The 26,630-nt window shown below is 34.3% G+C and overlaps 2 protein-coding genes across 5 annotated transcripts in view; one reads left to right on the top strand and one right to left on the bottom strand.

Annotated features, from left to right (window-relative positions):
• Nucleotides 1-7,596, bottom strand: part of Ppwd1 (peptidylprolyl isomerase domain and WD repeat containing 1) — a 21,168-nt gene extending 13,572 nt beyond the window's left edge. Inside the window, exons 1-4 of one of the 2 annotated variants that reach the window (XM_021208246.2) lie at nucleotides 7,367-7,596; nucleotides 4,005-4,107; nucleotides 1,756-1,856; nucleotides 1,502-1,622 (exon numbers count right to left, since the gene is read on the bottom strand). In XM_021208246.2, the coding sequence (XP_021063905.1) occupies nucleotides 1,502-1,622; nucleotides 1,756-1,856; nucleotides 4,005-4,107; nucleotides 7,367-7,562 (521 nt within the window). In that variant the 5' untranslated portion in view covers nucleotides 7,563-7,596. Of the gene's footprint in view, nucleotides 1-1,501; nucleotides 1,623-1,755; nucleotides 1,857-4,004; nucleotides 4,108-7,366 lie in introns of those variants that run through there. The other variant, XM_029544053.1, reaches the window with a different exon arrangement.
• On the top strand, nucleotides 7,372-26,630 carry Cenpk (centromere protein K). 3 transcript variants are annotated; one of them, XM_029544055.1, is made up of 10 exons: nucleotides 7,372-7,763; nucleotides 9,695-9,840; nucleotides 11,582-11,638; nucleotides 13,303-13,375; nucleotides 15,329-15,375; nucleotides 20,755-20,837; nucleotides 20,924-21,022; nucleotides 21,310-21,436; nucleotides 22,643-22,696; nucleotides 23,672-24,236. In XM_029544055.1, the coding sequence occupies exons 2-10, from the start codon at nucleotides 9,727-9,729 to the stop codon at nucleotides 23,777-23,779; spliced, it is 762 nt and encodes a 253-aa protein (XP_029399915.1). In that variant the 5' UTR covers nucleotides 7,372-7,763; nucleotides 9,695-9,726; the 3' UTR covers nucleotides 23,780-24,236. The 3 variants fall into 3 exon arrangements, with proteins under 3 accessions (XP_029399915.1, XP_029399914.1, XP_021063908.2); XM_029544054.1 differs by lacking the exon at nucleotides 23,672-24,236 and adding an exon at nucleotides 26,373-26,569 and having other exon boundaries at nucleotides 7,730-7,763; XM_021208249.2 differs by lacking the exons at nucleotides 7,372-7,763; nucleotides 23,672-24,236 and adding exons at nucleotides 8,169-8,430; nucleotides 26,373-26,630.

Raw genomic sequence — 26,630 nt, forward strand, 5'->3', positions numbered from 1 at the left:
TGTAAACCTTTTAAATAGGTTACCGTGTAATAGCATACTTTGTAAATCCATGCTTGGGACAATTATAATCAAAATAATTAGATTCTGACTATGCTCAAAAGAAAACTATTGCCTTATCTTGATATTAAAACTGTACGTATTGGACATGTTCTATGATGAACAATGTGCAAATATGAACTTGATGTATTTAGTTTACATACCAAACTTTTAATATTTGTTGTCTCCTGCAAAGTAGTCAATTTTAAAGTTACAATGTTATACCAATCACCATGGTTTTGATGCTAAAAACCTTTCTTGAACTCTTCATTTAGAACTTCTATCAGTTCTGAAATAGACTCTTTTGAGTATTCTCAAAGAGCTAATGCTCAATTATTTGTTATTTTCAAAAATAGCAAATGTCTGGGAAAACATGCTGGAGAATAAGAACATATCAAGTTACGTAAATCTAACAAGTAGAGTAACACTGGTTATTTTTTGTGACTTATAAAATCTGGTCACAAAACATATGCCAAAGTTTAGATTTGACTTATGACATAATTCAGTTCATAGCAGGACATTTTATATAGTCTTTAGGACTATTAAAATGAGCTAAATCTTTCTAAATTCAGGACTAAATAAGCTGAGAAGGATGGGTGCCTCATCTATTGAGCCCTTGACCTTATCTGCCCCAACTCCTGTCTTCTTTAACCAAATGAGGAAATGCCAAGAAGCAGGAAGAGAGTCCTCATAAGAAATGAAATTGCTAGCTTTGAACCTTGGATCTGTGGGTTCCAAAAGCTTATTTTTAAAAGTTGTGTAGCTTAAGGTCTGTGGTTATTTCTTTCAAGCAAAGCAAGTTCCCAAATATTCTGATAACAGTATGACTTTTAAATTGATATGAATTTGGATATAGATAGTACGTTATCTTTTAAAAAGTCATGCTTAAACAATGTGCAAGTCTTATTTCTGTACTATTCAGCCACATAATTTGAATATCCGTATCACTACACAATAAAGTTTAAAATCAACAGCAAATTTTAAACTTATCTATAAACCACATAAATACACAAGTTTGTATCTTCAAAGTAAGTATAATATAGCAAGGAAGTTATCCTATCAGCAGCTGGGCATGACAGGGGTTCATCAATTTACTCAGTGGTATTAGCTGGATTCGATGAATCTCTGCTGTGATACTACTTGAAAATTTCACGGTGGATCTCTGAGTTTGGGGCCATCCTGATCAACCGAACAAGTTTCAGGACAGCCAAGGCTACACAGAAAAACCCTGTCTCAAAAAAACAAACAGAAAAACTTGAATGAAAAAAGCAGAAGCCTCCAAACAACACAAGATGTTCCCTGACTTCTTCATGTAAACCCACAAACGGTATGATAATATATTCTGCTCAAAAATAGCCTGTAATACATTATGGCAAAGTTTAGTTTACACTTACTTTACTAAGTTGAAAACACACACACACACATACACACACACACTCAGACACATGCTTTAGAGAAATCTTACCCAAGCTTCAGCATGTTGATCATGTCAAAGTTCACTACATCAAACACCTTCATTGCTTTATCATCACCAACAGAACAGAACAATGCTCCCTCAGAGCTAACTGCAATACTCTCAATAATTCCTATTTCAAAAAATAAAATTAAAACATTCTGGTAAATACAAATAACATAAAGACCCACACCTCAAAGAAAAACAGCACAATACTTTAAAGAGATTTTAAAACAGTACAGCTTAAAAAATTATACAGCTCTTACCAAGGTGACTACGAAAATGTTTAACAAACTCAATTCCTTCTTCTATTTTTTTCCAAAATTTAACATGTCCATCATGACTGGCGGTGATAATAAAATCTGTTCTGTATACATAAAAAAATTTAAAGTTAACTTCCAAAACAGAGCTGAATAATGTCAAAGCAAACACTGACGGACAGCATTTGACTACTTCAATAGTTGGCTTTTGTTTTTATGACAAGTTATCACTATACAGTATAAGCTAACTCGTTTTGAATTTGTGTTCCTGCTGCCCCTGCCTCTCTGGAGCTGGATTTATAGGCATATCCTATCATCTCCAGTTTAGGCTTTAATTATTTTGACTTTGTTTTTAAAATTTCCTTTACAGGGACCATTGTAGGAATACAAACAACTAACATGAACCCCAAGAGGTAGGTTCAGAATTGAAAAAGGATTTACTGTTAAACAAATAAGTAAGGGGTTGGGCCTGGTGGTGTAAACCCAGCTATACAGGAGGCTGGAGCAGGAAGGTTGCCTAGGACATAAAGAGGATGCAAAGCCAGCTTTCACAACTTAACAAGGGAGATCCCGTCTCAAAACAAAAACGAACAAACAAAAAAGGCAATCTCCGTTGGAATCATTAGACTTTAGTATTTGTTGCTAAAACTACCCTGAACACAGTTGTTTAAAGAGAAAATTTCTACCTTTCAGAAGATTACAAACACCCAAACTACTTTCACATATAAAAAAGTCCAACATAAATTTACTTCATATTATTCAATGCATTTTAGTTAAAAAATCAAAAAGATTTAAACAATTTTTCTATCACACATATAAAAACTGAAACCATTAATTCAGCACAGTACATATATATACTAAGTACTTTACACATACTAGTACTTTGACAACTACATTTATTCACACTATATCGGTGAATAGCTTTAGATTTACTTACCCACAAAAACCATAGACGCACACAGACACAGACAGACACAGACACACACAAACAACAGAAGGAAAAAAACCCTCAAAATCCAAACAAACAAAACACAAACAACAACAATGAAACAACTTCTTGTGAAACTCTTCAGCTTGGGTTAGAAAAGCAGTGCTATTATCTACAGGTTGCTTTATACATTAACAAATTTGAACTGTATTTGGTCAGAATTATCCTATTTTTATACTATTAAAGATTTATATCTCAAATGCAATTTGTTTTAAGAGATCAAAAGTAGACTCTAGAAGAGTATTCCCTCCAGCTTTGATAATCACTGTCAATATAATCTAGGCCCTAATCAAAGCTCATCCACATTTCTACAGCAACTGCCTGTTCTCCTTGTTCCCATTTTTGTCCTGTTTTAATGCATTAGTATGGCCAACGTGCTCCTTTTAAAAACAGGAATGTGATGTTACTCTTCCTCACAGGTCCAAAATCCAAATAAGGAACAGAAAGCTAGAACTTAGCATATTAATTTTTTGTTTTAGCTTCTTCTGCCCCTTACTCTATTCCACAGTTTTCTCACCTATAAATGTAAAATTTAAGATTCTTAAACTATTAAGATGAGATAATTAATGAAATATAGTTCAAATAGGATCTATACATATCATGAGCTAAAAAATCAGGGGACCATTTTTACTGTTATTCCCAGTATTTGAAATTCCCTACACACCCATCTTGAAGGTCCTCTGATAATCCCAGGAGGTCTGAGTTACAGCATCTTCTCTATAAACACCAGAGACCAACTTATTATCATGTCTATTTTAATACACTTTCTTCCTAGGAAAGCTCTGATAACATGATTCGGCCATTACTGATTTTTATCACCAAATATACGTACACATACTAGGATGTTCTGTCTGACATATTTTATTTTAAATAAGAAAACATGCAGGGTTTTAATTATTATAGAACTTGCAAAATTAAATCTATAAAATCCCCAAATTACTTCTGTAAATCCACTCATAATTAAGCTTTAGATTTTTTTTCTGAGATACATTCTAAGATATGATGTATCTGGAGAATATATCTGGGCTGGAGAGGCAGCTCAGTAGTTAAGAGCACTGGCTGCTGTTTCAGGGGACCTGAGTTTAATTCCTAGCACCTACATGGCAGTTTACAGTTTACAAAGGTCTGTAATACTGATTCTGAACGATCCATTGCACTCTTTTGGCTTCTGTAGATACCAGGCATGTAGGTGGTACAGAAACATGCAAAACACTCATGCATATAAGATAAAATTAAAATAGTAAAAGACAAAGTATGATATACTTACTTGGTACATACCACATGTGTGATGACATCTCTGTGCATGTAACTGCGCTCATACATAGATGCACTAGGGAGATTATCAAGATAGACTCTTTCAAACTCTAGAACTGGGGGAGGGGGTAAAAAGTATTTTTAATGAATGAAATTAACATATTATTTAGAATTTTCTAAATTTTTATATTATTCTACATTTTAATTTCTTTCAATAAACATATGGGATAAAAAAATCCAGTATTTGTTAATAGCAGTTATAACTTTTATTACTTCAGAAGTTACTATGTCAGGTTCCCTGGGATTATATAAAAACTGTTTCAAAGACTTTATGTCTGTTCCAGTGCATGTCAGGTGTATCCAGGTAGGTACCCAATGAAGCCAACAGAGGACGCTCAATTAATTTGAAATAGAATTATGGCTGGTTTATGAGATGTTTCATGTGGTCCTGAGAATCAAATTTAGGTGTTCTGGAGCATCAGCAAGTGCTTTTCACAACTGAGCTATACTTCTAGCTCCTGTTTCAAAGTTTTTGATAATTGTGAGTGGTTCGGACTTAATATGGATGTTCAAAGAAATATAAAGCTTTATGAAGACAACAATTTCTATAACCATTTAGAAGCCAGTAGTGCTAATTTACCAAGAGCTGACAGCTATTTGCAAGATGTATGTTTAAAGACACTAGTCCTCTATTAAAGAACCACTATAAAGACCTGAAACACAAAAACAAACAAAACACTTAGATGTTTATAGCTGAGAAAATCCTAGCAAATTTAATTGAGTGCCTTTCATATAGTTTTCTAAAGTATAACATCTAAAAAATGAAAAATTGATAAACATTAAAAAAAGCTTAATTTTATGTATGTATGTATGTGTTATACATACATAATATTCTTAAAAAGTTTTCCTTTCTTCCCTTCAGTTCTCAGCTTGGATCAAGGTTATTAACTAGAATTACAGCATTAATTCCAAGAACCCAGGACAATGAAAACGAGGGCCATACACTAGTTATCTTAGGTCAGGACGTGCCTAGGAACATTGGGAGCTTACATCAATCCTGGGTTGTTTATTTTGGCACTTTCATAAAAGTGGTATTCCATTTTCTTTTTTTTTTTTTTTTAAAAGATTTATTTATTATATGTAAGTACACTGTAGTTGTCTTCAGACACACCAGAAGAGGGCGCTGGATCTATTTACGGATGGTTGTGAGCCACCATGTGGTTGCTGGGAATTGAACTCAGGACCTTCGGAAGAGCAGTCAGTGCTCTTAACCGCTGAGCCATCTCTCCAGCCCTCCATTTTCTTTTTAATGCTGTTGTTTGTTGCAATTTTCTGTAATGAATATTTTCCTATCTGTTCCAGATTACATTTGTTGTTTGCTAATTCATTTAAACATATTCAAGGGAACATGTATAAAAAAGAAGAGAAAGACATAATTATTTTTCTTAAGAAATAGTTTAAGACAGGCAAGATGGCTCAGAGTAAAGATGCTTGCCTCTGGCAACCTGAGCTCAATCTTTGGAAGCCACACAAAGGTAGATGTAGAGAACCAACAACATTGTCCTCTGCCCTCCACTCTTGTACTAAGTATATGTGTTCCTACCTCTCTTGTCCCACCAACATACAATAACAGATAAAGTGCTAAATACAGCTTAATTTGGGCCAGATAGAAGGCTCATCAGAGGTTAAGAGTACTGGCTGCTCTTCCATCTGTAACTCCAGTTCCGGTGATACCCTCTTCTGGACTCCTTGGGCACCTGACATCTGCATGGCATGGTATACATGCCTGCAAAACACCCCTACACATAAAATAATAATAGTAATAATAATAAATGTTTAAAAAAACAGCTTAACTCAATGTACTGTCAAACAATCATATATCATTGTGAAAGTATACACACACGAAAGTCTAATCTTGCCTCTATTTCCAAAAATTTTAAATCACTAAACACTTGTCATTTCAGATAAAGTTTTACATTATATTTTTGTAACAATTCTTTTGTATGTAGTTTTGGGTCACCCCCTTCCCCCAACTTATACTCCATTGGCTGGCTTTAAAAAAAAAAAAAACCTGGCTAAGGGAAAAGATTTTTCACATGATATAATACCTATTCATCCCCCCAACTACATGGTTATAAGACACTTGTTTCCTATGTCAGCATTTCAAAAATGTTTGGTTTTTCTTTTTAATTTTGTTTTGTTTTCCTTCCTAAGTTATCCTCATTCCTTCCACTTAAGCAGTTATTGTAGTAAAATTTAAGTGAAATAATAACAGCACAAATGTTATAAAATATTCATTTAAATTTTTCATGCAAAACACTGTATTAAGTGTTGGAGCTGAAAGTGCATGATCCTTGTTCTTACATGCTTAGTCTAGTAGTGTTCAGAAAGTCACGTGAATAAATCCACAACTACAAAAAGTAGTAAGTGCCACGAAGGCAAAAGCAGGATTGGGCAAAGTAAGGAGCTGACTGTAAGGGTGTCACTATACAATGTTCCAAAAACACTGCACCTAAAACCTAGACCTGTTAAAAAGCTAGCATGGTTAAAGGAGAGAAATTACTCCAGATAGAGACACTTCACAGTATCTGGACAGGAAGGTAGAGGAGCCCTTGCTCAAGGACAAGGTAGGGTTTTGAGAATGGACAGAATTGGGAGTCCTCCTTGGGGAAGTAAAGCGAGACAGCCTCATAGTCCATGTTAAGGTGTTTGGGCTTTGTTCTGAAAATAAAAAGTTTTACATAGTTCCAGTCAGAATTGAGATTAACGCGTGAGCGAACATACACAAACTCACACACACACACCCCTAAGACATTTACGAAAAAGTTCCTAGAACAGCTTTAAAACAGTAAATGTTATCTCTTCACCAACCTTTAATATTATAAAATCTTGTTCTTATTCACGTTAGTGGCAAAACTTTTCTATTTTGTCTCGAGTATGGCTTCAAATCCAGCTAGCTTAAGCAACTTCCCCTGGGTTTGAAAATTCATTACTAGACGAGTCAGGGTTGAAAACGTAAGGCTTTATGATTCTGAGAGCTCCTTCCCACACCTGCTCAATCAATATTAGGAATTCCAACTTCACGCGGCAGCTATGAGGTCAATAAAAGCATCCAAACACAGAAATACAGGCGAGCACTAATTTGTAGCATCTCTGACAGTCAGGAATCAACGGGGCTACATGTTTTTTGTTTTTTTTTTTAAAAACACGCCATACTAACACCAATTCACTCTTTAGGGAGGAAATGCAGTAAAGATCGTCCGTTCTAAGTGCATAAACCCACACTCTCACTCCCGCCCGCGGGCGTGCTTGAAATCAACCCTCCCACTCGGCCGGGGTAGCCGTCGGGCTTGCTCGCCGGCTCGCCGCCGCTACCTTTCCTCTTCTTGGCAAGTGTTGCCTCCACCGGTAAAGGCCCGACCCAGCGCTCTTCATTCTCATCATCATTTTCTTCGCTCCCCGCCACTGCCAGGGCCGGTTCTCGCTCGCTCGGTTCTGTTCTTTCTGATCCCTCTGGGTCCCGGCGCCTTCTCCTCCTCAGCTGCGAATCACTACCACTCTCGGTCGCCATGTCGTCTGAGGCGTCAGAAGAGACGCGACAACCGAGTGAAGAAGGTGTCCCCGAGCCGCGGCGCAGCTTTTCGCCGTCAGCGGCCGGAAGCGCTAACTGATTGGCCGCGGTGGGCGCAGCTGGTCCAATCAGCGAGCAGCGCGCGTAAACAGCGCGGCTAGGCAGTGTTGACGAGAGCGCTGAGGAGGCCGGACGGCTGAGGTGAGTCGAAACCGGCTCTGACTGGCGAAGCAGGGTCCACTTACGGTCCCAGTTTTCTGTCAAGGAGGATGGCAGCTCGCGGGTTTGGGGGACCCAGGTCCCCCCTAGATCGGACGCTTACGCCTTACGAACTGGAAGTGTCGCGCGTCTCGGCCTCCCAGGCCAATGCTGTTCTAGAACCTTCCTGTTTCCCCCCCCCCCGAAAAAGCCGAGGGGCGGGCTTGGAAGGAACTTTCAGTTAAAAAGAATGAAGTAGATTTCTATCAGCTAAACTATATTGAAATTAGTATAGTTTATAAGGTGGACTCCCATTGAGAATATTCTTTTTTGACTTGGAATGTGTATGTATGTGACGCTAGAAATTCAAGAAGGGTGTGTGTGTGTTGCGTTCCCGCCTCTCCACCTGCCGGTTCTACGTTTAACGATTAGCACAGTTATAGTCTGTGAGCCTTTGCTATTTCTGGGTCTTTATATTTCTGTATAGGTTCTAGAATTTCCTCATCAAGTGCGACAGGGTTTTTGTCGCCTTTAGGATTTTAATTAAGAGAAAACAGGACAATTTTGGGTTGGGGGGAGTTGACACCTAACCTAGGAGCATGTTACCGCCTTCTATCTATTCCAACGACAAAGCTGCATCGTGTACAACTTCTCCGTTGGTAATTTACTGGTTAAGCAATTTAAAACTTTTTTTTTGTTTGTTTGTTTTGTTTTTCGAGACAGGGTTTTTCTGTATAGCCTTGGCTGTCCTGGAACTCACTTGGTAGACCAGGCTGGCCTCGAACTCAGAAATCCGCCTGCCTCTGCCTCCCAAGTGCTGGGATTAAAGGCATGCGCCACCACGCCCGGCTAAGCAATTTAAAACTTAAAAATTCATTATGAGTAAAAAAATACATTGGGGCGGTGTTTATTCTGATTTGCATCTGATGTTGTAAACTACAGGTCCTCTCTGTCCTCATCCTTAGAAATTACCTAACGGTACCTCATGATACACAATCATCTCCTGTTCTTTACAGCAGCCATCTAATAACCTTGTGTCACTTTTCATTACCCCTGGGTGATTATATTCCTTAATATGCTAGCTTTTGTTGTTTTAATTGGGCCACTAGTTACTAATTTAAAGTGGGCTAATATCTAAAGTTGCTTTACATTCTTTGAGTTTTCTTAAAGACACACACACAAAAAAACAAAAACAAAGACCCATTCTGTAAACTTTCCCCCTCTCCTCTTAAAATTTTGTGAACCTTATAGCCTTTATGAGATAAGCTATCTCTGAACCCTGCCCTCTTCTGAGACAGGATTTTTCTTTTATGTCCTGACTGTCCTTGAAAGGACAGAGATCCACATGCCTCTGCTTCTGCCTCCCAAGTGCTGGGATTAAAGGCATGGGTCACAACACCTGGCTGTATCTGCTCTTAAAATTCAAATTCCTTGATACTTACAATGGATCACCTTAGGTGCCATTTCACTTTGTTGGAAGAAGTAATTCAAACACATCTTCCACAAGCTCTTCCATCTACTTACCTACCTGAATTTTGCACTCTTGTTATTCCACTGACTCTCCTATTACAGTGGAACTTTTTAAAATTTAAATCCATTCTTTAGTTAGTTGACACTTAGTTGATTACATATCTGGGTTATTGTGAATGGTGCCATAGTAAACAAGATTGTAAACACGTTTTCAACATGCTAGTTTCTTTTGTTTGGATATATATCTAATAGTGGAATTTCTGGATCCTGTGGTAGTTCTGTTTCTAATTTTTGCTTACATCCATACTCTTTTTTTTTTTTTTTTTAATAATGGCTATATGAAAGTATTCCCTCCAACAGATGCGTGTTCATGTTTCTCTGTCAATAAAAAGGACTTTTTGTCTATTAGTCACTCCTACATTCAGCAAATAGTTGTTTAATGCATGTGTCTTTTTTAACGTTAGTTGTTGCAGTAAGGTGAAGAAAACTAAAGGATATGTCAGAGAATCAAGAAGTACATCCAGTTACTATTACAGATGTGGAAGCTGTTATAGATACAGAGGAAGAACTTATTAAAGAATGTGAAGAAATGTGGAAAGACATGGAAGACGTAAGTTTCAACAGATAAAAGTGATATACTAATATAATTTTACATAATTGACATAGGAAAGAAACCATGTTAGTTTCCCCATAACTATTTTTTAATAAATTATTTGTATAAATTTTATACCTAAAAGCATTCTTTTAAAAATTTTTATACTTGATAAGCTGTGGAAAAAAAAATGGTAGTTCAGGTTGTCAGGAGATTTTTTTTTCTTATAGAGGTCATTCATAAGTATATAATGCACCATTAAGAGTATTATGGTAGAATGCAAAAAAACTATACTTAGGAGAAAGGTGTAAGGCATTATGAAGGAGTCAAGGTTACTTTTCTACAAGAAGTAAAAGGATAATTAAGAGTCTGTGAAATTAGGACAAGACAAAAATGGAAAAGTCCAAATGTATAGTTTAAAGAGGTTAGAGAAATCTGGGTAAGATTTTATGGAAAAATATATACTAGGAAAAGGAAATCTTGTGAACTGAGACTGTAGAGAATTAGCCTGGAACAAGAACATGTATTTTGTGGAGTGGGTTCAATGGGAGGTCACTAAACACTGTGAAATAATTGGCTACATCAAAACAATCATTTTGTTGTGTTTTAAGACAAGAGTACAGAAACAGGATGTTTTAAGAGAATCTAGTAGTCATCCTGTTAAGGGGTAATGAAGGCCTGAATACTGTCATTGCAAGAATGAATTCAAAAGATTTTAAGGAGGTTGGAACTAAAGGACACAAAAGTTAATAAATGCCAGATTGGAGGAAATCATGAATCATTTCAGTACCTGTTTGGGACAGTAGATGTTGACTGCATTAGTACCCAAAATAGAGAATATAGCAGTAGAAATAATACATAATTAAGAATTATGAGTGAAACAAATATAGAAATTAAAATGTTGACCTTGAAATTATGAACTTTTTGTTTTAGTGAGACACTTGATACACTATGCTATTTTGGTAAATTTTTTTCTCTTTAACATATGCTATGAATCACAGACACATGTAATATACTACTTCAGTAAAGCAGGAGGGATGAATGAATTTTTTATGAATATAGAGAGCATCCTGCTCTTTTCACTGAACTGTATGAATAGGAACAATGAATAACATTTTAAAAATTTTTGTCAAAATCCTTGGTGCTTTATGTCACTACTATATTTACTAAATAATTCTTATAATTCTTTTTTTGTTGTTTTCTACTATAGAAACTTGCATTTTACAAAATAACTTTAAATTTTACAGAAAATTACTACAATCAGATATGAGGACAGATAAGACTTAAGCCCCTCATATTTTAATGTATCAGACAACCATTAACAATGTTGGGTATTAAAGTCAGGTAAACAATATTTCTTTGAGGCATATTATGTTAACTACTTATTTGTTTTGTCATTATTCTATAGTACTTTTTTCATGTGTTTGCTTACCTCCCATTATGTGACTTATAATTCATGCAGCTAGTGGGGGTTCTAATAATCACTGTTCTTTGGAGAGAGAGGGGAATACAACCAAAGTTTCTATAGGTGCTCTACTACTTAGCTACATATACAACTCTTCCTTTTTTCCTTTTGATAAACTCACTTTGGAACCATTTGACTGCCTTCTTCATCTTATGTAGAAATTTCAATAAATTCTGTATTGCATGTTTATATGTTTTTAAAAAGGGTGTTGTATTGGGCTTGTTTACAAAAGGGAGAAGGGAATTGTCTGGTTTGTAAGTATATCACTTGTTTTTCTTTACTTTTTAAATCAAGTGTCAGAATAAATTATCACTTATTGGAACTGAGACACTCACTCACTCAGATGCTCAGGTATGAACTTTTCATATTCCACTCTAGAAAATAGGTAAGCAGAATTCATTCTTTTTGTACAAAAAGTTTATGTGTTTATAGTAATTCTAATATAGCCTTGTTAATATTTATATTCTTTATAAATTAATTAGCGTGTGTGTGTGTGTGAGAGAGAGAGAGAGAGAGAGAGAGCGAGAGCGAGAGAGAGAGAGAGAGAGAGAGAGAGAGAGAGAGAGAGAGAGACAGACCAACTTTGTGAAGTCCTAGTGTGTTGAGAATTCTCAAGTGATCTTTTGCAAGTTTGATGATTCTTTTTTTGTTGTTTGTTTTGTTTTTGTTTTTTTTTTTNTTTTTTTGAGACAGGGTTTCTCTGTGTAGCTCTGGCTGTCCTGGAACTCACTTTGTAGACCAGGCTGGCCTCGAACTCAGAAATCCGCCTGCCTCTGCCTCCCGAGTGCTGGGATTAAAGGCGTGCGCCACCACGCCCGGCCTAAGTTTGATGATTCTTAAAGCAGATGCGTAGGACTTAATATGCAGTCTACTTGTGGTTGAGATTTATGGTAGTGAAAGGATGCATTGTCAAATCAGCAAGGGAAAAAGATACATGGGATAAAGTTGGGAGGAAACAAGATGTGAACTTTCAGGAGTTGTCTCACAATATAGTCATTTAACACTTTATATTAGCCTATCAACTTGTGATATGAAATATTGTTTACCCTTAGAGAAACTTGGCATCCAAAACTCTACCTAGCAGATAATCAAAATACCAGAAGATGCTTGAATAGTTTTGGAAGCCACTCTTAAAGAGTTTGTTTTTTGGAAACCATCTTGAAATCATTCTGAGTTCACAAATCCAAGGCAAGGGCTGATCTATGTGCAGACCTTTTAAGAACTAGCAGTTTCTGCTTTGCTTTGATGGCTCATTTCTGTATGCAGAGTACCTTCATACCTTTAGCACTCAAACTCAGTTTTCTGTGATTTGTTTTCAAAGGCAGGGTCTCATTTAGCATACTCTGGCTTTGAACTTGCTCTGTTGCTGAAGCTGATCTTCAACTGAGTCTTGGAGGGCTGGTTTGCAAGCATATGTCACTATACCTGACTTACTTCTTTTCTGAAGCAGAACGAAATATGGAGAAAACTTTTATATTACTTTAAAATATTATTGCTGTTTTTATTTACTAACTACTAATATATATTTAAAAGTGCTTTTTTGTGTGACACTGGAACCAGTCTTATCATTATCTTCACATATATTTTGGGTTGTTTTGAAGCAAAACTAAAAGCAGTTACAATATTTTTGAATGATCACAGAAAGGAAATGAACATATTTAAGGAAAATTTGACTGAAAATGCTGGCAAGACATAACATGCTATTTCTTTTGGGGGAAGAATGTCTTTCTATGTCAATATGGCTTTTTTGTTTGTTTTGTTTTAAGATATATTTAGGAAGTAAATGTGATGTACTTAGGTTCTTTTAGATTTGGTAGTAAGACTGAATTCATTATTTTCCATAGCATATTATATCATTGCTGCAGAAAGCCATTTATGAGCAGTGGTTATTATGATAGAATAAGTTTGGTGGTGCTATTTTGTTATCCACTTATTTTACAACTATTATTACTGTATTGTATTTTCATCTGTATATACAAGAAATAACTTGAAGTCCCCCCCCCTTTTTTTTATAGCTCTCATTACTTATTATGCAAGTGAAATGTTTGACTGCTGAACTTGGTCAATGGAACAAAAGAAAACCCGAAAGTAAGACTCTTACTTTTAGGTTTGTATATTGTAGACAAATTAATGCAGTATTAAGTTAATGACCTCAAGAATGACAAGATCCATTTGTTTTCAAAATTGCCCATGGTTGTTGATACTAGGATCCACTCCAGTTTTCTTTTCTGTATTAAATTCTTTTGTTAGAGCATAATAACTTGAACTGTGAAGACTTTAATATAGTAATTATTTTACCTTAAAGAATATTTTTACTGATTATGGAATTCATAGTTATCTTCCTTATCACCTGATAAGTCTGCTGTTTTTGCCTTCCTGTCTATAAGTAAAGCAAAATATTGTTTTCTTTGTATGGTTTTGTTGTTTTTCCTCCTGGCTGCTTTGAAGAATTTTAGCTTTCAGATGAAATTACAGTTTATGTTGGAATAGATTTCTTTAGGTTTACCTTATCCACTTTCTTAAATTTGTGGAGTTGTGTCTTTTGCAAAAATTGAGAAACTCTGTGACATTATTTCATATTTTCTCAATCTCTTAGCCTTTTCTTCTTTTCTGAAGTTCCAGCGACATGATGTTGTATCGTTCATTACAGTTCCACAGCTCTCCTACTGTTCTGTTTTCTAAATGTTTAATTATGAAAAATACACACAAACTGTCTTCCTTCACTTTGTAAATAGCCACCAAAACTCTTTGCACTGCATTTGTTGAAATGGGTTAGTACTTTTGTTAGCCAGCTGTTACTAAAAAAACATGGGATAAACAACAATTTATCACTAGTCAAAGTTTATTTGGCTCATGGTTTTAGAAGTTTCAGTCCACGATTGGTTGGCTGTGTCACTTTTGGACCTGTGGAAAGGGAAGACATGGTGACTGCCCATGGTGCTTATTTCATGCCCTCCAGGTCTCAGAGAAAGTTTCCAGTGCTTCAGGGCCACCTCTTTAGTTACCTAATAATTTCACTCTACTGTATTTTACCTCAGAAAGTTTCTTTTAGCTCTCATCAGTCTAAAAGCTGGCACCCAAGCCTTCAACACATGATATGGTACAGGTAACCAAACCATCCTAGTGTTACTCTAGAATTACATACAACGAACTTTAAAATTGGCTTTTAAAGTACATATAGGATGGCTCTCTTTTAAAAGGCTTTCTAAAATAGTAGAAAAGTTTTTTAGTAATATATCATTTGATTATTTCAAATCACATTTGATTAAAAACTAAAATTTTGAATAAATATTGACTAGTTTATTAATTTCTCTGGGAAACTAAATGTTTATTTCTCTTGGCCCAAAAACGTGTATAATATGCTGTATATAATTTGTTGATTGTAGATGCATTTTTATAAAGAAGTCTGATATAATCTTATAAAGTTTTAACTATATTTCTATATAATTCTATATAATTCCATTTCTGGAGTATAGTCCTTGAAATTAAAGCACACTAATACATAAAGACATAAAAACATGTCTAACATAATATTAGTACTCAGTTTCAGAAATTATCACTATAATATAATATATACACATAAAATATTATGAAGTTATTAAATGATGAATTAACTTCTGTACCATGGGAGTTCTGCTTAGTGAAAACGATGGTAACATATCTGGTATGCTATTTTTATAATACCAACCATGACAAGAAATAAACCTTTCATGTTTGTGAATGCTTTCATATATTTATAGGATCTATGACTTCAGAGGAAATAATCCAAGGAACCCCTTTTATAAATTTTACTAAGCATGTTTTTTAGGCCTTAGGAAAGAAAAGAACTTAAAAAAAAAAAAGCATAGATATCAAATTATCCAGTGTTATATACTTGCAGTTATATGTGTAAAAATAGTAATCTAGAAGTCATAAAAATGAATATATTTTATAAAAGTTTGGCAATACACAAGTTAAAAGAGTTATCTTAGAAAAGTCACAAAATCAAATTCTTGAAAATTAACTAAGAGATATGACTTTGTTTTATTTTTATTTTTGTAGTAATTCCCCTAAATGAAGATGTTTTGTTAACATTAGGAAAAGAAGAGGTGAGTTGTTTGTTTTTAGTAATATTCCAAATAATTTATAATTAGAACTTCTTTATATCAGTTTGTGACATAAGTAAACAAAACCATTCAACACATTAAAATTGATGTTTTTTATTGAACTAAGTTATTTTAAAGGTTTGAAATTTTTTATTTTTACTGTTTGTATATGTATTTACCCTAGTGTAAGTGTGAGAATGTGTGCATGTGGAGGTCAGAGGACAACTTTGAGACAGCATTTCTTTGTTGTTTTCCATTGGGTATGCCAGGGTAGTAGCTAGCTCATAAGCTTCTATAAAGACTCTCCTTTTTTCACCTCCCATTTTGCCATAGCCATGCTGGGATTACAGACTATATTTTAGAGCTTTATCCTCACCAGAAATTAGTTCTTTGCCAGTATCTGCAGCAGATGGTTCTATAATAAGCATCAGCTTGGTGTCCTCTAATTAAGTTTAAAGTCAAATTTTTGATGAATCATTTGTTTCATGAGACTGCCTCTTACCAAAGATGACAGTTGCAATAGGTTTTCTCTTGTACTTCTGACCAGTCGACTATGAATCAGTTTGCTTTTCTCCATTTTCAGGTGTGAATAATTTTCTAGAGAGACTCACAGATTGCACAGAAACATGCTTACTCATTTGTTATAAAAGACATCACCAAAATATGCAGAAGAAAAGCTAGATGAAAAAGATGTAAAGTCTATAGGAAAGGAATGGGACTTTGGTATCCTGAGTGTGCTACCGTGCCAGACCTTCCGTCCATTTAGCTGTTCAGATGTTCCCTGAGTCCATCCTTTTGATTTCTATATAAAAACTTTACTATGTAGGGAAAATTGACCAAATAATTGGTCAATAATGAACTTTCAGCTCTTTTTCTCTTTCCAAACATTGGAGGCTAGAACTAAAAGTCCCAGTCACCTGATCATGCCTTGGTCTTCCAGTCTCTAGCCCTCATCTTAAAACTGGCTAGGCTCTGCTTTTCATCCAGCAGTGTATTAAAAGGTATTTACCATGTTAGAAATGTCTAGTGTGTTAGGACTGTTAAACCAGGAAAAATGGATTAAGACTAAAATATCTTGGCATGGGGACTCCCAGCTGTCATTGGAAAGTTGAGACAGGAAAACTGCCCAGGGTTCATAGTGAGTTTGAGTTTGTCTGACTTACCTGTCTCAAAATATGGTTAGGGGAAATAAGACTGAAATAGCTATTTTATAACATACTGTTGCACAGTGGAGAGAAGGTTATCTTTGTGATAAAGAAACAATGATTAGGAGTGGTGGCTCACAGTTTTAATGCCAGCATTTGTGAAGCAGAGGCAGATAAATCTCTGAATTTGAGGCTAGCCTAGTCCACAGAGCAAGTTACACAGCTAGCCAGGGCTTCCCAGAGAAACCCTGTCTCCCCAAAACTGAACCAAACCAAAACCAAACAAAAATCAAAACAAAACAAAACCAACCAAATGAAAACCAACCAAATCTTCAGCCTACCCATATTACCAAGATTGAGAAAGTGTGTTCACCTAGGTATGACATAGTGGGGTGGAAAATGTACAAACCTAGGAATGTTTTGGGTACCTGTGGGAACAGATGGAGCCATGAGAACCACATTGGGGAAAACTGAAGGAATCCTGTTTATTATCTACCAATTTCAGTGCTTTCAGATTGTATCTGGATAAACCATCCTGATAGAGGCACAGGGCTGCAGAAACTGAGTGATCTACTGGACTTGGGCTTGGGGCTCTAGGTCTTTTCCTTAAAGCAGCAAACCATATGTTAAATGGAGGCAGTTCCTGAAGCCAAACAGTTGCTGTAGCTTCAAGCTCTTAACAGTAATCTTTAAGTGATGGGGCTTACCACTTTTCAGCATGTATAATCTAATCTCCCTCTCTACTCCATTTCCTAGTCAGGCACTCTGACAGGAGTTCCATGAGTGTCTAGTTGTAGCAATATAGAGAAGGACAAACTGGATTGGTTTATTTCTTTTTGCAGGTGTGGTCTGCTATTTGGGAGTCACTCCCATACTGGTCTATCTCCCTACCCCCCTCCTAACCCCCCACTGAATTTAAAGTTTGTGAGAGCTATGGGCTTATTCCTTTATTAGGGTTCCAGTCTGTTGTCATCAGAGCTTCATGGCTTTTGATTTCAGCTTTCTGTCAATTTACAGGCCACTCCCACTTCTCTCTGCATAGCCTTTCTTCTTAATGCTTTTCAGCTGCTCCATCATCTCTTTCATGATTTCTGTTGGTCTTCCTTTCTTTAAACTATGTTTTAAATATTCTGACAATTCTCATTCCCAGAGTCCCAGAAGGGTAGTAATTCTCTTCATATTCACAAAGGGATTTATTTCACCACTGGATAACTGAAATATTATGGGCAAAATTGAGGAAAAAAATCCAAATGATGTTTATAGTAGATTTATCATAGCTGTGTTTAACTAGAAAGAGGAAAATTTCTTCTATAACTGTTTCTGAAGAGTTTGTTTTTGTTAAGCTAGAGATCATCAAATCTAGGGAGGGTTTTGTGCATGATAGAAGGGAAACTCTTCCAGTGAGCTCCATCCTTAGATCCATCCTTTTATTTTAAAGTAAGGAATTAACAGTGAATTCTTCATGCTTTCTGAATTCATTGTAATGACTTAAAGAACTAGCTTTTGGCATCATTGAGTTCTTTTCTCCTGACCTCCTCCTCTCTCTGTTCCTTTCACCCCATCTCACATTTCTTTTTTTTTTTTTTTTTCTTTTTTTTAGTTCCTTATCATTGTTTCTTTAAAAAACAAACAAACAAAAAAAGATTTATTTCTTTCCTGCATGTGGGTACACTGTAGCTGTCTCCAGATACATCAGAAGAGGGCATCAGATCTCATAACAGATGGCTGTGAGCCATCATGTGGTTGCTAGGAATTGAACTTAGGACCTCTGGAAGACCAGTGTTCTTAACTGCTGAGCCATCTCTCAGAAATAATTTCTTTAGTATTATTATTTCTTTAGTATTAAGAGCTTTTTTTTCCTTTTTTAGTTTATGATAAAAAATAAGACCATTGATTTGAGAGTGTTCCATTGTTTCTGTTTTTCTAACAAGGATTTAAAATTTAATATTATCTGAATATTTATGTATTTTATGTATGAGTGCTTTGTTTGCATGTATGGCTGCACACCAGAAGAGGGCAGCAGATTCCATTATAGATGGCTGGCTGTAAGCCACCATGTTGTTGATGGGAATTCAGCCCAGGACCTCTAGAAGAATACAACATTCAGTTGCTCTTAACCATTGAGTCATCTTTTAAGGTCTGTTTCTAGAAATTTTAATGTTATGTTTTTAATTTTAGTTATACTAATTGATGATTGAAGTTATAGTTTCTCAGTTCCCTATTTATTCCTTCTTTGTCACATAGATTGTTTTAGAGCTTTTTTAGTGTCCACATATTTGCACAGGTTCCTAATTTTCTTTGTTAATTTCTAATTTAATTCCATTGTTAGGCAATTTAATATGGTATCAGTATGATAGTGTTCTTTTGATCTATTATTGATCTCATTGATGCAGTGATATGTATATGCTTATTGATTTTAATCCAACTTTTTTGTGGTCTCATTTTTCTCTTTTCTTGCTTTCTTGGTTTACATTTTTTAAAAAGGCCTTTTTATTTCATGTTTTAGTTAGGGTTCTGTTGCTATGATGAGACACCATAACCATGGGAATTCTTGTAAAGGAAAACATGTAATTGGGGCTGGCTTACAGTTCAAAGGTTTAGTCCATTGTTACAATGTCAGAAAGCATGGTAGCACACAGGCAGATGGTGCTGCTGGAGAAGAAGCTGAGAGTTCTGTACCCTAATCAGAAGGAAGCTGGAAGAGAGAGTGACACTGTGCCTGGCTTGAGCATCTGAAACCCTGAAGCCCACCCCCATGACACACTTCCTCCAACAAGGCCATACCTCATAATAATGCCACTTCTAAGAGCCTATGAGGGCTATTTTTATTCAAACTGCCATATTACAACACCGAATTACTAGATATTTCTATTTTCTTCCTTATTTTGTTTTATTTTTTAGTTACTTTAGAATTTATAAAACACATGTATAACTTATAACAGATTTAAAGTTAGAAAGAAAAATTAATGGAAACCCGTGCAATTTGGAGCATAGAATAGTAATTAACATGTTTTTCCAAGGAAAGAATAGTAGATAAGAGGTCAGCATGTAACTCAGTATCACATGGTCTTTTGTGTTGGTCAGGTATCTCTAATGGACCATTGTTAAAAGTTAATTTGTTAAGCAGCTTTGGTTCCTCCTGGTTTGTGTGTATGTTGTACCAGCCCAAAAGCTCTGGATTCATGAATGAAAGTCACATGCACAGGCACATATGTGCATGCATGTGAGCGTGCGTCAGCTAATTTTGTTGTAACCTGACTAGCTCAATGGCTGCACACTTCTAAACCTCCCTGAGGCTAGCACACACCCCTCTCTGGTATTCCTGAGTTAACATCTTTTAAAATCTATATTTGATTCCTGCTATCCCAAACACAATCAGGGAAGTGGCCCATCATGGTGATTCTCTCTCTCTCCCTTGGTCCCTTGCCCATGCAATCTAAAAGTCCCACCTCTGTCTCCCTGCCCATGCATTGACTTTATAGCAATTCTTTATTAGCAGTCAGATCCAGTTGGTGTCAGGGACCCTCAGGTCTGTAAGGGTGGCTTTGGAGCCAAATTAAGAGAAAACATTAGAAGCAATTCCCAACATTCCAGGACCTTTGAATTTATTTTTTTCTCTGTCTGGAATTTTCTTCTACTAGATAGTAACTTTGTTTGATTTTGGTCTTTTTCTGCTACTTACATGTTACCTAGTGAGAGATCTTTACAAATCATAATACCTTAGGACAGTTCTTCCTTGCACCTCGTTATGTTATTATTTTGGTTTATTTTTATCTTTTGTGGTATGTACCACCATTGCACTAACTTATTGCTTAATTTCTGCATTCCACTCTTTGTTTTCTTTACTCTTGCATTTTTCAGCAATGATTGCTGGCTAATAACTTATGAGTTGCAGGTTTAATCAATACTGAAAGAGTGATACATATTCTTTGTCTTAATTTTGTGTGTTCTCATTAGAAAAAAAACCTAATCTACTAAAAAGCAGTTCATTAATTTAGTTTCAGTTTGAAATAAAAATATGTAGCTTGAAAATTCTTATATTTTATATTTGTCAGTGATGTGTCACCAAAATTTACCATCTGCTTGCTGTATATTTATCATTTCCAACTTTTTCTGGTAAGCATTTTTACTGTTGGCTTCCACATTGAGACATTCCAGATCAATTTCACTGTTATTTGAAAACTGAACTATGTATAAACTAAAAGACAAAACTTTAGCTTGAATTCTTTTATTCTAGTTCCAAAAATTGAGATGTGATCTTGAAATGGTACTGTCTACCATTCACTCAAAGAATGAAAAGTTAAAAGAAGACTTAGAAAGGTAAGTTTGTAATTTCTATTAAATCATTGATACATACTGAGTTGGCACTTAAGTTTTTATTTGACTATTGTTTTCCATGCTTAAAGGGAGCAACAGTGGTTGGATGAACAGCAGCAAATACTGGAAACTCTTAAAGTATTAAACAGTGATTTGAAAAATCAGGTGGTAACATTTACTGAATCAAGGTAATTCATTTTGTATTCTAGACTTTTTTCAAACATATTATTTTTGAAAAAAGAATTTATTATATAAAGTAGAAAAGGTGGTCCTAAGTATTACTATTAGATGTTTCATCTTTTTTGGAATGACTTATCTTACTATACTAGTTTCACTACATGTTTTAAAGAATATTCTCTAGTTTTGTGGATCAAATGAAACTTCACAACAGTTTAATTAGTTTCCTGTGTAACCCGGAACGTGCACAAATGTAATTTATCAGTTTAATGTTTGTCTTGTTATTTTTTATTATTAGAATCTTTAATGAACTGAAAACTAAGATCGGTAGTATAAAAGAATTTAAGGAGAAGCTCTTGCTTACCTTGGGTGATTTTTTAGACAATCATTTTCCTCTGCCTGATGGAAGTACTCAAAAGAAAAGGGTAAGTTTTAGAAAAGAGTCTCTGAATTGTTATAATTGTTGTAATTGTACATGTTTTTGTATAGGAACAAAAGCAAAGGAATGTGGCATAATGAGATATACACACAAATATTTCTTTATCCTATCATAGTTACCGAAAAATCAGAGCTACTTTATTGTTTTGTATACACATATATCTATATACCATATGTGTCAGTTACAGAAGGTTGTGCTATCATGTGAGTGCTATGAATTGAACTCAGATCTTCTGGAAAAGCAATCAGAGCTCCCAACTACTAAGCCATTTCCTCTAGCCCCTTTAGCCATTTTTTTAAATTAATTAATTAATGTATTTATTTATTTATTGCCAAATGATTTCTTTAAGAGTTTCTGAGCTTTAAGCATGCCTATTTAAATTTAATCTGTGTCTTTATTTTGCTAGTCAGTTCTGTAACTACTTTGCTTTGTTTCTCTGTCTCTCTCTGTCTTTGTCTGTCTGTCTCTCTCTCTCTCCCCCTCTCTCTCGGCTCAGAAGTTAGCAGAATTAAATAGATGTCCAAAAATTATAACATCTGCAGTTGTGTAAGAGCATATTCTTTCTTTTTATTTGTGATGGTTAAATCACACCTAGATCATTTGAGAGATCATTTTAACCATGATTATAGTTATGAGGGATCTCAAATCCATGTAAAAAGTAGAAGAAACTAATAAGGATTAATAGGTAAAACACTTGAGCATTATAGTGGCTGTCTTCTAATTTTTCAAAAACAAGTTACTCCATGTTATTCAAAGGTAAAAAATTCAGTGAACTGAGTCAATGCTAGGAACTTTTGATATCTATTGGGACGTGTCAAGACCTATGGGAAGGTAAAAAGGAAGGCAAAAAATAAGGCTCCTTTAGAAGCCTCTGAAGTGTAGTAGAATACGAGAGAATTTTTTGTGTGGCTCAAACATACTATTTTATTTTATATTATATTTATAATACATATAGTATATGTTTATGTATTGCTTATGTATGTTTATGGATATTGTATGTTTATGGATAGCTTAAACTGTATCTTAAAATAAATATAAAGGTTTCCATTAGATTTTTAAGAATCTAACTTGTACCATGAAGCTGTTTACTCTCAGAATTTGTCTTCACCATGTTCAATTACAACTAAGAAATGTTTTTAAGCCATACGGTTTGATATTCTGTCATGTTAATTGTTATTTACATTTCTTAAAGAAAAACATTCAAGACTTGAATGCACAGCTAATAACACTGAATGAAATATTAGAGGTAAGTGTAGATTTTTTTTGCTATCTCTTTAGTGAAAAATTACTGTTAAAGACAAAAAAAAAAAGCTACTTTTATTTTCTATTAAGAATACTTGTCTTGGACATGATAACACTTTAATCCAAGCACTCTAGAGGCAGAGGTAGGCGAATCTCTTGGGTTTGAGGCCAGCCCTGCTCTACAGAGTAAGTTCCACAACAGCAGGGTTACAGCCTGTCTTGAAAAGTGAAAATTTAAAATGTTTTTTGTTGTTGTTGTTGTTTTTGATTCTTTAAGAGAGTTGCTTCTTTAGTCATTTACTATTTGCACCCTAAAATCTTGTGCTGTTATTCTGAAAGAATTCAACTCAGTTATGCACCTAAAACTTATAAATGAATATATAATTTTTTTCTTAAATAAAATGTTTCTTTTATTAGAAAGACTAATTCTAACCTTTTTAGTTTGGCATTTATTTTGTTTTATAAATAGATATCTTTGGCATTGTAAAATGTACTTGAATTCCATCCAGGTTATTCAATATATGAATTACTTTAGAAAACATTAGGCAGAGCAAATAGACATTTGCTATTTAATTCTTTTCTTTTGTTGAAATAGATTTTTTTAATACACTATATTCTGATTATGATTTCCCCTCCACCAATTCCTCTCAATTCCTTCTTCAACTCTCCTTCTATCTTGATGCTCATCTTTTCTGTCACTAGTTTGAAAACAAATAGGCATCTACAGATTAATAATAAAACAAAACAAAGATAAACAAATGGAATAGAACAAAACAAACTGAAGAAAAAGAGCCAAAGAAAAACATGAGACACATATAGGTGCAGAGACATACACATTCACACAATCAGTAATCCCATAAAAACATATAACCAGAAACCAGTATATGTATATATATGTACAAAAGATCTATATGGGTTTAAAAAAAAATGCTTTTCTATGAGACAAAGAACAGAGGCCACTGAGTATATTTGTTCTTAGGTCCCACTCCGGGACATGGGCTCTACCATTGAGAGTTGTTTGTTTCCCAGTGAGACTTTCTTGAAGAAAACTACATTTTCATTTGCAAGTGCTATCAATTGGAGATAGCTTCTGGATTAGGGATGGGCTCCCTCCTATCTCTGGGACAAGTAAATTTAGAAGAGTATTCTCAGAACTTAATGAGTTGGGTATAAGCAATTGATATAATGATATATCAATATTATTAATATATAATAGTATATCACTGTCTTTAAAAAGCTAGAAATAGTTGTCTGATTTATAATCAGAAACTGTCAATATTCCTGATTCTCCCTAGTTTCAACTAAAACTAAAACCTTTCCTGGATGCATTCATTATATTTTATAAGGTTTAAAAAAAGTTACTTTAGGCTAGTGAGATGATTTAGTGGTTAAATGTGCTTGTTACAAAGCCCAGTTGTATGAGTTTAATCCCCAGGACACATGTAGTGGATGGAGAGCCGATTCCTGTGCATTGTCCTCTAATTTGTTATCATTCTGTCTGTATTTGTACATAAAGAGAAACAAATGTAATAAAAATTTTAAAGTGACACTTTATGTAAAATATTGATGTTATTTGAAACACATGGTTAAAAATTGGGATACAATACAAAACTTAGAAAACCAAATACTTTCTTTGCAGTTCATATTATCAGTGAGAAAAATAACTAATACTTAATCTACAATTTATTGAAAAAAATTAGCACACTCATTTTCAATTTGAATTTTTACCATGTTTCTACTATCTTTTTATTAGAATTTTAATATAATCTAATAAAAATTGGAAATGAAAGATCACTTTACTCGTTCACTTTCTATGGTATTGGAATAGAAAGCAGATCCTCACCATAGGCAAGTGCTGTACCAGTGAGTTATATGTCCAGTTCATAAAAATTTTATGATATATTAAGATAAATAATTACTATAAAACAGTCTTTATCATAATACTTAAAAGAAAGGGGATTGTGAGCTTTTTATAGCACATGTTGAAGGACTTGAAATGGGCATATTAATAACAATTGACATTTTTATTTTCTGAATTTAAATATTGATATAACTAAGATTGAAATTAGGGGTTGGCAGATTAATTTTAGTCACTTTTATAACACTTTATATTTGTATAAATTGTGCCTTTTCTTTTCATGATCTTTAAGATAACATTTTCAGTTAAAATTTTGACCTGCAATTAATGATTTGTCACAAATTATGTACACCTAAAGAGACCTTAATCGTCCTTAGTTCTCAGACCTAGTTTCATAAATTGTTAAAAGAACTGAGAGGTAGATGAAGATGGAAAATAATAACACATTTACCATTTTTACCATTGAAATATTAGTTTTCAAATAATTGAATATAATTGCTTCCCCAAAAATCTCTGCAAATGCCAGTAGATTTATTGAAGACTATTGAGTCTTAGATATCATTAGCAAGCTTCTATAAACTTTCTGGTGATGGCAGTATTTTGGTTTTCTTTTATTCTTTAAATAAGTTTTTGAGATAACTTAAAAAGTAATGTTTGATTATAGTATTTTCATATATACATGTCATTGTACCTTGCTTATTTTTTGCCCCAATTCCTACCTTCTCCTTTCCTTACTCCTCTCTTCCTGGTATCCTTCCACTAAATAGTCTCCCTTATTTTGTTTTTCTTTCCTTCCTCAACTCTTGCTTTCTTCCCTTCTCTGTGCCTCTTTCTCTACCCTCTATCCCACCCCCACCACCAGTCTTTCATTCCATTCACACACACACATACTCCTATTTAAATCTAGATTCTATGTAAGAGAAAGTGGACTTTGGTCTAAGTTTGGCTTATTTCATTTTAAATCATATTTTCTAGTTCCATTTTCCTAAAAATGAGATAATTTCATTTTATGCATATATATAATATATTTTTATATATCTATATGGTATGTATATGTATATATGCTATATATATTATATATACATATATATTACATTTTCTTATATATATTATATATACATATATATTACGTTTTCTTTATGGACTCATCTGTTGATATTCTCCTGGAGTGAGAACCCTGCTTCTCAATACCTTAGAACCTAATAAGAAGCCACATTTCTATATGGAATAGAATTTGAGAAAAGCTACCCTATAATACTCAAGGTTTGTCAAATTTCACTGTAAGATCTCAACATCCTTGGTAAAGTAGTCAGAAATATGCAAGGAGAAGATGAAGGAAATGATAATGGGAAAAAATTCTTTTTTTGAAGAATTAGCATAAGAATAGTTGTGTTAAAGGATCAACTGGTTATCCTTTTTATTTTGTGTTCAGTTTGTAAAATTTTAATTTTTTTCTCCATAATGACAAAGATGAAACCCAGGGCCTTATGTAGCCAGTTGTGATCTACACTTGATGTAAAAGTTTATTTTTTATAATTCTTGCTCTTATTTTAAAGGAAATTATGCTCAAAGAAGTAGGAAAGTTGTGAATATTTTTAGGCAGTTTTTAGGAATTGTTTTCATTTTACTAGATTCATTTTAATACATATTTCATCCACTAGTATCTATAGTCTTTAAAATCAGATGTTGTTTACATAAAAGTAATGTTTATGAACAGGTGTTCAAGGAAAAGTAGTCATTGTTCATTGGCACAAAACTATTGTTTTATGAAAGTATCTAGACTTTCCCACAAAAGGTATATTTCTAATAATTTCTTTCTTAGATGCTTATAAATAGAATGTTTGATGTTCCACATGATCCATATGTTAAAATTAGTGATTCCTTTTGGCCACCATATATTGAGCTGCTTCTGCGTTACGGAATTGCTTTGAGACATCCAGAAGATCCATCCCGAATAAGATTAGAAGCTTTCCATCAGTAAAATGATGGTCTGTTTTCACACAGTACGGAATCTTTTCACCCATGGATAAAGAAAACACAATAATACTATTTAAATAAAGAATATTATTTGCGAATCAAA

Source organism: Mus pahari, chromosome 11 (assembly GCF_900095145.1).
Source record: "Mus pahari chromosome 11, PAHARI_EIJ_v1.1, whole genome shotgun sequence".
Lineage (NCBI taxonomy): Eukaryota > Metazoa > Chordata > Mammalia > Rodentia > Muridae > Mus > Mus pahari.